The sequence below is a fragment of the Pygocentrus nattereri genome, chromosome 4, assembly GCF_015220715.1.
Source record: "Pygocentrus nattereri isolate fPygNat1 chromosome 4, fPygNat1.pri, whole genome shotgun sequence".
NCBI lineage: Eukaryota > Metazoa > Chordata > Actinopteri > Characiformes > Serrasalmidae > Pygocentrus > Pygocentrus nattereri.
In genome coordinates, this window is record NC_051214.1 from 36,937,844 (window position 1) to 36,948,887 (window position 11,044).

The 11,044-nt window shown below is 40.9% G+C and overlaps 1 protein-coding gene across 1 annotated transcript; it reads left to right on the plus strand.

Moving 5' to 3' along the window:
- The first annotated feature begins 7,715 nt into the window (after window positions 1-7,715).
- On the plus strand, window positions 7,716-10,535 carry id2b (inhibitor of DNA binding 2b). The gene is made up of 3 exons (XM_017682366.2): window positions 7,716-8,216; window positions 9,204-9,270; window positions 9,650-10,535. The coding sequence occupies exons 1-2, from the start codon at window positions 7,866-7,868 to the stop codon at window positions 9,258-9,260; spliced, it is 408 nt and encodes a 135-aa protein (XP_017537855.1). The 5' UTR covers window positions 7,716-7,865; the 3' UTR covers window positions 9,261-9,270; window positions 9,650-10,535.
- The last annotated feature ends 509 nt before the right edge of the window (window positions 10,536-11,044 follow it).

An 11,044-nucleotide genomic window follows, 5' to 3' on the forward strand; every position in this document is an offset into this window, starting at 1 on the left:
ACCTCTTCTATTTCCACACAGCGTTCTGCGAGCAGACTGTGCTGCTCTCCTCCTCAGTGTGCTCTGAGCACACAGCAGCCAGGCTGGGGTCTGGAGCCGGGTCAGACGCACTGGCCAAATCTCTCCGCTTCCAGCCTTTGATGTTTCAGCACTGCTATGAGGCAGAGCGGCTAACCGCACCTGTCCTGTGAAGTCATGCCTGAGGCATCTCTCACACTGCAAGCAAGCAAGTGAGCGAGTGAACGAACAAACGAACGAGGCCAGCAGTGTCAGTGGGATTTGATTTACTGGAGTTACAGATGTGTTATGGTCACGGTCGCCAGCTGCCAACTGGACCTAAGAATACTCTCAGAAAGCCTCTACAAGTGGACGTGCAAAATTTACCATTGAATGAGGGCAGCTCTGATGAGGGTTTGTGGGGGTTCAGTTGCTTTTTGTAGGTCCAGACATCTCTACTGTCATTTGTGAAAATTTGAATATTCTTGGTCAATTGACAAGTTTTGCTGATTTTTCTAAGTGAAAAAAGTTCTGATCCTTGTAAGAGAACACAGGTCTGCACACTTTGACACAGTATTTCTGTTTATTCCCTGAGGACAACATATTTGGAAAAAATAAACATAATATATAAAATGTAACATAACTTAGAAAATCAAGATAACGTCATTTGACCAGAGACTTTGCACATGGCTTTATATAATATACTCAGAACGGCATATATGAATGAGGTAAAACAGCTGCTGAGCAATCGTGATTGACCTTTTTACATTGTTAGATTGTGTGTCTGGTCATATCAAGCACATCATAACATTACGTATCTACATATTATCAAGTAAAATGCTCCACTAGCTCAGAGACCCTGCCTGACAACGTTTCACTCCTAAATATGTCAGGATATAGAACAAATAAATACTTTGTGATTTCTGATTCATATTTACTTTAAGTTGGTTACAAACTCGTTTTGGACCGTCCACCAGCAGACTGAATTTTATTGAACAGGCCTCTGATCTACAGAGAGCAAAATGAGAAGGACAGATTAACTTGTAGGAAATGTAGGTCTATTTTAGAGCTGCCCTTTGGTCAGAGTCAATCTGTATTGTTCAATTAAGCTGCACATCCCAGTTTTACTCAAATACAGTTTTAATTTCTCAAAGCATATGTTATATAACATTTGAACTGTTTTGATCAGTCTAGGTAAGATGTTAATATTAATCCCACTGTCTTTTCTTAGTAGACTTTACTTAGGATCTGTTTATTATTCAAAGCATTTTAAATATAACAAAATACTACATAGACACATAAGGAAAATTGCCTTTTCAATAACTTACAATAACAATACAATACAATAACTTGAAACAAACATTATCTATAGTGAAATCTAGTGTTAATATAATATTAAAGAATTAAAAATGTTCATCTTTGTCAGGCCAGTTTTCTAGTTTCCGATGAAGATGTAGTCTACTGGAGGTCATATATTTTCCACTGAGGTGCCCTGTGCCTTTACAGTAATGAGAGAAACTCATGAGTAATTTTAAAGCTGCACTATGTAAGATTTTTTTTTTATTTAAGTGGCACTACTGAGCAGGAAAAAACATGCTAAAATATGCTGTGAGGTGCCCTGTAAAACTTGAAATAGTGATTTAAAAGTCAGGATTTAGGATTGGATTTTGCAGGAGCTTTTTGGACCACATCAAACATCTTTACGTATTGATGTCACATTCACAGATTTAAAAAAAGAAGCTCTGGTTCAATGTTTATGCCTCAAGTGCAAAAGCAACACTATACTGATGAAGATATGATGATAGTAGCAGATACTTTACTCACATCCTCAGAAAACATGGAAATTCGAATGAGTCACCTTTGAACGTTGTTCCGCATGTTGCATTGCATGCAACTACATGTTTTTACCAGAGAGGACTCCAAATCCCCAAAACATACACAGTGCAAGCTTAAGTAAATATAAAGCCTAAAATTAAATTAAAAGATTTAAAAACATTAGTGCAAACACCAAGATGTTAGATATTTTCCAGAGCCAGCCTTATATATATATATATGTATATATATATATATATATATATATATATATATATATATATATATATACACACTGCTCAAAAAAATAACGGGAACACTTAAACAACACAATATAACTCCAAGTAAATCAAACTTCTGTGAAATCAAACTGGCCACTTAGGAAGCAACACTGAGTGACAATCAATTTCACAGCTGTTGTGCAAATGGAAGAGACAACAGGTGGAAATTATTGGCAATTAGTAAGACACACTCAATAAAGGAGTGGTTCTGCAGGTGGGGACCACAGACCACTTCTCAGTACCTTTCTGCTTTCTGGCTGATGTTTTGGTCACTTTTGAATGTTGGTGGTGCTTTCACACTCGTGGTAGCATGAGACGGACTCTACAACCCACACAAGTGGCTCAGGTAGTGCAGCTCATCCAGGATGGCATATCAATGCGAGCTGTGGCAAGAAGGTTTGCTGTGTCTGTCAGCGGTGTGTCCAGAGGCTGGAGGCGCTACCAGGAGACAGGCCAGTACACCAGGAGACGTGGAGGAGGCCGTAGGAGGGCAACAACCCAGCAGCAGGACTGCTACCTCCGCCTTTGTGCAAGGAGGAACAGGAGGAGCACTGCCAGAGCCTTGCAAAATGACCTCCAGCAGGCCACAAATGTGCATGTGTCTGCACAAACGGTTAGAAACCGACTCCATGAGGATGGTATGAGGGCCCGACGTCCACAGATGGGGGTTGTGCTCACAGCCCAACACCGTGCAGGACGCTTGGCATTTGCCAGAGAACACCAGGATTGGCAAATTCGCCACTGGCGCCCTGTGCTCTTCACAGATGGAAGCAGGTTCACACTGAGCACATGTGACAGACGTTACAGAGTCTGGAGACTGGAGATCGATCTGCTGCCTGCAACATCCTTCAGCATGACCGGTTTGGCAGTGGGTCAGTAATGGTGTGGGGTGGCATTTCTTTGGAGGGCTGCACAGCCCTCCATGTGCTCGCCAGAGGTAGCCTGACTGTCATTAGGTACCGAGATGAGATCCTCAGACCCCTTGTGAGACCATATGCTGGTGCGGTTGGCCCTGGGTTCCTCCTAATGCAGGACAATGCTAGACCTCATGTGGCTGGAGTGTGTCAGCAGTTCCTGCAAGATGAAGGCATTGAAGCTATGGACTGGCCCACCTGTTCCCCAGACCTGAATGCGATTGAGCACATCTGGGACATCATGTCTCGCTCCATCCACCAACACCACATTGCACCACAGACTGTCCAGGAGTTGGCGGATGCTTTAGTCCAGGTCTGGGAGGAGATCCCTCAGGAGACCATCCGCCATCTCATCAGGAGCATGCCCAGGCGTTGTAGGGAGGTCATACAGGCACGTGGAGGCCACACACAATACTGAGCCTCATTTTGATTATATTTTGTTTTAAGGACATTACATCAAAGTTGGATCAGCCTGTAGTGTGTTTTTCCACTTTAATTTTGTGTGTGACTCCAAATCCAGGCCTCCATTGGTTAATAAATTTCATTCATTCAGATCTAGGATGTGTTATTTGAGTGTTCCCTTTATTTTTTTGAGCAGTGTATATGCTAAGATTGAACTATACAAACGTTTTTTCTGCATTTTTAGTTAAAATCAAATAAATTTTATTTTAAAACAAATATCTGATACCGTTAAATATTTTAATAGTTTCTTAGATCAATTTAAGTTAACCATTCAACAAAACCATTCAACAAATCAACAGCGGCAGTTGTCTGACAGTTATGATTACACAAATGAGTGACAAGAATACAGCCAAAGGTATTGTGGCAGGACTAAAAGGTCAGCCAGCGCTCAGTGCTGGCTGATTAAGTGAACGTGTGGACAGTAAGGGAGTCAAGCCCAACCAGATGTTAATGTGTAAATGTATTTAAAAACGAATGTACAGTTACTGTGGATGAAGCACTCCTGCACACATAGATTTGTACTTGAAGTTCATGTGAGGATTGTTGTGAGTGGGAGTTGTTTTTTTTTTTTCCTCTAATTTCTAACATATGGGAGAAGCTGAAGCTTAAATCATGCTGCTTGTTTATATTATTGCCACCACAAGTAATTTATAACAGAGAATCAAATGGTCATGTTTATGTCTACTGAAAAATCACTCAGACACGTCATTTCAGACAGTTTGGTGGCATAATGTTGACAGCAGATATCATGTATAGTTATTTGGAAAATTAAATCATTTTTATACATCCATGCATTTAAGATTACATCTTAGATTAAATTTGAGATTATGTAAATACATGTTGCAAATTTGCCAAAAGCCAACTCAAAAGCAACTTTTCAGACCACAAGAATAACAGTTTCCTGGAAGTATTTGTCTGCCTCTCGATTGGCAGTGTCTTCTTGTCTGTCCTGCTTTGTCCCCATTTCAATCACACGGAAAGATCAAGGGAGAAATTGTGAACATTTGGGGAAATGAAAAGAGGTGGATTGAGGTGGATTTTATCTTGAGGTACCTGGCAAACCCATCTGTGTGGCAATGGTTTATAATGGACTATAATATTGAGAAACCATGTTCTCTTTACAGTTCCCTGGAACAGCTGAGAAAAGAGCATTATACTGAAACCCTACCCCGCCTGGCCTGCGTACAACAATAAAGGGCAGAGAGAGAGATGGAGAGACTCTTGAGTTTCGTGTGATGGTCCAGAGGATGCCATTCAGTCGCGTAAAGTTAGACGTTTTCCTTTTGTTTTCCAACATCTCGGGAAAGAAAAGGTCAAAAAACACTCACTCACCAACACTATGTATTATGACAACAGACACTATTCTATGTGTCCTTTGGACAAGAACCTGAAACTCTTACGTTAAACTTTTCCCAGCAGCCTCCATGTCATATCTCTGCTGAGTTCTCTGAGTATTTTGCTTTTTTAACTTTATTGTCTGAATATGAAAAAACAGTACAACAAAAGAAAGGAAGTAAGCCCGGGAATGGATGTCATGAAAGAGCAGTGCCAAGTTCACGCAAATCAACACCTCATAGAGTTTGGTGCACTGGTTTTGCTTCTTCTTCCAGTTGCATTTAGTGTCCTAAATAAAACATGAAATCCAGTGTTTAGCCTGAGCACTGCACACTTAAAAAGATGGTTCTTTAAGGGTTCTTTAGTAAAGAAAATGGTTCTATATAGAACCATGAATACTCACACAACCCTTTGCATGAGTAAAGGGGTCTTTACATCATGAAAAGGTTCATCAGAATGATGGGGAATGTGCTGTAAATGGTTCTGTATAGCACCTTTTTGAAAAGAGTTCTATATAGCACCAAAAGGGTTCTTCAGATTGATGAAGAATGCCCTATAAATGGTTCAACATAGCACCTTTTTGAAAAGGGTTCTATATAGTAGTAATAGGGCTTCTTCAGATTGATGGAGAATGTGGTGTAGATGGTTCTGTATAGCACCTTTTTGAAAAGGGTTCTATATAGTACCAATAGGGGTTCTTCAGATTGATGGAGAATGTGCTGTAGATGGTTCTGTATAGCACCTTTTTGAAAAGGGTTCTATATAGTACCAATAGGCGTTCTTCAGATTGATGGAGAATGTGCTGTAGATGGTTCTGTATAGCACCTTTTTGAAATGGGTTCTATATAGTAGTAATAGGCGTTCTTCAGATTGATGGAGAATGTGCTGTCAATGGTTCTGTATAGCACCCTTTTGAAATGGGTTCTATGTAGTACCAATAGGGGTTCTTCAGATTGATGGAGAATGTGCTGTAGATGGTTCTGTATAGCACCTTTTTGAAATGGGTTCTATATAGCACCAAAAAGGGTTCTTCCATTGATGTAAACTGACATCTTAACAGTAGAACAACCCTTTTCAGAACAAAAGGTGCTACATGGATCCATTTACAGCACATTCTCCACAAATCTGAAGAAACATTTCAAGACCCTGTAATCATGTAAAGGGTTCTGTAAGTGTTAATGGTTCTATATAGAGCCATTTTCTGTAATAAAGAACCCTTTATTTATGTATTTTATTAAGTTTAATACATTGCTGCTGTCGGCACAAAACCTCATATCTCCATTTTTGTTGATTTTCAGTTTTTGACATAATTTTAAAATGCACTTATTCCTTTACATTGTGTGTAAATTTCGTGAAGGATGGACCAAAATACACAGACAAAAATGACTTGGAAAAAAGTTTGGTTCCATTGGCTTATATTGAAAGTAATGCATGCTTTTTCCTTCTCCTGTAAAGTTATCATTTTGGAGATACAAGGTTTTGTTCTGACAGTAGCAATATACTGCAGTCATACTATAAATCCAAACTTCTGAAATCAAGGATATAAATAAAGATTTTGTCCCCTCTTTTCTGCAGTAGCAGTCTTTAAGCTTCAGACAAGGCTTTACTCTAGATGTTGGAACACTGCTGTGAGGATTTGATTGCATTTAGCCACAGGAGCATTAGTGGTCAGGTACTGATGTTGGATGATTAGTTCTGGATCATGGTGATTTTTGGCTTGTGCTGCTCCAGAGCATCACAATCCACTGGCAATGCTTTTCTATGTAGCTTATAAAAGTTGTAAGTGTGTAATTGAATGCTTTTTTGGACATACACTGCAAGCTCTGTTATTAAGAACATCTGCCATCTTCTCAAAGTTGACCAATGACCCTCTGTAGCACTGCAATTATTGGACTGAATATTGCCCAGTGTTTGTGCAATTCTGCTTCTGATCAAATGTGCAGCATCTAGGTACTTTTGGTAACCATTTGGGACACATTGTTCTGTCTGGAGTCCCACTTTGGCACACTGTTTAGAGTAGAACTGTGACTCTGCTGACACTGCTGTAAAATATGTCAGTTTTTCCAGTCCACCTGCACTGCCAATTTTAGCATTTCTTTGCTCTAATACATCTGAATCAGGCTTAATCAGTAGCTATTGGCGTACGTGGTGGGAAGACACAGAAGTGTGAGAGGTCAGTGGAATACAAATCAAACTAGGACATCACACCTGTGAACAAGTTTTTAAACAGTTTGGCATCTTACAGAAATGACAGAGTTGTTAGATTTTATTTATACCCACACCAGGACTATGTAAGGCATGGTAGACCTCCAAAACTGTACATAGAGGTAGGAGAACATCAAGCTCCACTACTGCTTCAGATCTGGAAAAATCCACAGGTGTTTCTGTCCATCCCTCCACAGAGAGAAGACACCTCAATGCTACAGGTCTGAAAGGACGTGTAGCTGCCAAGAAGCCCTTACTGGGGAAAGGAAATAGACCAAAATAATCTCCATAAATTAAAAAAGACATTTTGGAAATCAAAAAAAGAAGCTGCAGGTGTTGTCAGAACAATGGACTGGCCACCCCAGAGTCCAGACCTCAACATCACTGAATATGATTGGGATTAATTGGCATTAAGGTGTTGTTTTGCACAGTACTGATTATTTCAGAAATACATGAGAAAATATATAATTACATAAATCCTAAACACATATACATGCAACTCATTTTCCCTCTCACAGTCTGAATCCTGTGGAAGTGTAAAGTGCCTTCAGTATCTGTTCGATCTTCTTAGACTCGCTCCATCACCACCACGAGGCTAGAATGCAGACCGAGTGGGCGGACCAATCACGGACCAATCCTGCTGCTCCGAGTCGCTGATTGACGTGGCGGCATTGGCCAATCCGCTTCATGCACTGTACTGTATAATAAAGCTCACAGCGCACTCGCTGTGAGAGACGCGAATAGACAACACGCGCTCGTGCGAGGTGTCATCAGGCTGAACTGTGAGGGCGCTTTTCTGTTTGCCGCGTTCCTGATTTCAGTCTCTAACAGGGCAGAAATTTTCTGCTGTCCGACCACGATGAAGGCGATCAGTCCGTTGCTGCCGCTGAGGCGGACCCCGTCCCACACACTGGAGCGAGATCTGGGCATCTGGAGGAGCAAAGGCGGCGCGGAGGAGCCGCTCGGTCTGCTGTGCAATATGAACGACTGCTACAGCCGGCTGAAGGAGCTGGTGCCCAGCCTGCCGCAGAACCGGAGCGTCAGCAAGATGGAGATCCTGCAGCATGTCATCGATTACATCCTGGACCTCCAGACCGCGCTGGACTCCAGCTCGGCCTCCGCCGATACACAGGAGAAGGAGCAGGACTGTGTAGCTCCAGAGAGAGCAGTGATTTCTCTCCACGCCGTCAACGACACGAGCTACTCTCAGGTAAACACCGCGCACAGCTCACTTCTGCTGAACTCTCTCCGGCAGACCAGAGCACCTTTACATACACACGACGCTGTCAACTGTACTGAGTTATGTTCGTGAGCCGAACACAAGACAGTCACCACTCGGTGTTGAATGAACACCTACAATGTTGAATTGACTCGTAGTGTTTAAGTTACTTGACTCTCACAGGGTTCAGTTGACTGTATGATGCTCGTTAGACTTACGGTACTGAGTCGATTCTTGCGTTGTTGAATTGATTCTTACAGTGTTGAACTGACTTCTATAGTGTTGAGTTCACTCAGCGTTGAATCGATTTACAGGATAAATTCTTAACGTTGAATTGACTTACAGTGTTAAACTTGTTGTACACTTGACTCTTACAGTATAAAATGGAACATACAGTGAAATGTACACTACTGTATTGACATGCGGGATAAAATTCCTACAGTGTTGAATTGATTCTTACCAAATTGAATGTGTTAAATTGGCCCATACAGTGTTAAACTGATGCATGTGTTGAACTGATTCTCTAACTGCCTTACTTGACTGACATTGTTGAATGTTGACTCTTACAGTGTTGAATTAGCATAAAACTGCTTTAAGTCCGGCTAAGTTCAACACCATTTTCAGCTTGATTTAAATAAACACTGTAAGAATCATTCAGCACTGTGTTATTCAGTGTGTGGCAAAGTGCACAAAATAACTAGTAACACTAATGAAAAGAAAGTATTATAGACTAGTGATTATAGACTGTGATCATTTATAATACTTTTTTTTCCATATAAAATTCTTCTGGTACGGTCTCAAAGTAAGATCGCCTTAAATATTAGTGTAGTACAACATGGTAAACACTGGCAAGTGGCCTACAGGAATCCTACAGAGATGCCTGTAGTAGCACTGAAGCTTTTGATAAGGGAAGGAAAGAAAGAAACAAATAACACAGTTGTTTTTTTGTTGTTGTTGTTGTTGTTGTTGTGTTTGCAGTCCAGTAACTGTCCAAGAGAAATTACCTCAGATGACCACATGACTATCCCTCGCTGAGCCTGAACTGGTAAGACACCCTGTTAGAGTTCCTCACATACAGCAGTAGTACAAAGGTATAGCATACTGGGAGCTTTGATAGTTTGGATATTTCTGAGCGTAAATCCTAAATTATTTTTCAGTGTTTAGTGTCTAGCATATAGAGAATTGTTTAGTAATTGAAGAAGTAGGTTTAGACAAGAGGCACACAGCCGCTCGGACTGTTATCAGCTCGTTCTCCACAGTGACCGGTGTTTGCTGCTGGGTTAAAAGTCTGAAAAAAAAAAAGAACTTGAGCACGGCGGCTTCCTGTCTGGCGCCAGTCTGTCCGGATCCCTGTCCTTCTGCTCCTTCTGACTTAACTAAACACGCCTCTCTCTGTCTCTCTCTCTCTCTCTCTCTGTGTGCAGGTGTTTCGGTCATGGAGCAAAAACAGGACCTTTTTTGTTATTCCTCTGTGTCCTTTGCCTGGACTTCGTCTTGAATGACATGGATTTCCCTCAAACGGAGAGAAAAAAAATGTTCTGTGTGATTTTTTTTTTTGTTGTTTTTTAATCTATCTTTATATTTATCTACAGGCTGTATACGTCTTTCTTCCAAAGGAAGATTTTGTTACAGGACTTACTGAGATGAAGCAAAATGAAGAAATCAACTTAATTTTTTTCTTTGCCTTTTTTCCCTCTTTATTAAAGTGTAGAGTATGTGATTACCGCCTTGGTGTGGAGAGAGCACTTGTAATAGTGCAGCCCTTCAGGAGCAGAACCCTGAGTGTTACAGCAGGGACTCGGTGAGCTGCCCAGAGCTGTGGCCTTCAGGGAGGACAGCTTCGCCTGGGCTCCCTCACTGACCTGCACATTTTAGTCTTTTCCCTGCTCTAGTGCACCCAGTTAACCTCCTGAAGGGTGTTGGGCCGATGAGCCAACTCAGTTGTGTTCAAGCAGGGAAAGCACTGAAATGTGCAAGGTGTCTACATGGCCAGTCCTAAGAAACCTAAACTAAATGGATGGCATGGATGAACAGCTTTTAAAACAGTTCATCTTGTGCTTTGAGTGCTGTACAGTGAATCAATGTTTTTTTTTTTCCTTTCTGCTGGAATGTGACATTTGTAATGCTATAAAATAATTTTATAAAAGTAATGTAAAATTGCACTTTTTATATAAAAATAAATACGATGTAGGTAACAAAACTGGCCTGTTGTCTATGTATTATCCTGGGCATACAGCTTAAAACACAATGTACATTTATAAAATGATGCAGACTTCTTTCTATTGCCCCAGGACTAAAATTTGACCCACTCAAGCCATTGTAGGTCCATCACAGTTTGGTGACTTCCCTACTCCAACACATCTGCTAAACCTGGTTATTAACTTGAGTTGAACCAGGTGTGTTTGAACAGGGAAATCACCAAACTGTGCTGGACTCAAGGCCTCAACACATGCACTACAGTCCTCTGTGAAACTAAAAATAACCGTGAACACAAAAACTAGTCCAGAGTAGTAAATGACAAGCTTCTTTAAGTGGTCTGTGACCAGGAGATGATTTCCTTTAAGATAATCTTTTAGCAACTACTGGCATTCTTATATATTGTTAGTGTTTTTTGGTGGGGTTCACTGCTCAGCTGTGCAGATATTAAACGTAAAGATATTTTACATGAGATTTGTTGCCGATTACACTGTGCACTATACCTGTGCCACACACACTGTACCAGACAGCCTTGCTCAATATCAGTTGTTTAATGGAAAACCACTGATTTTTCAAAATTTGTATAATTGCACAATGAAGATGAAAACAAAGTCCTTCAGAGT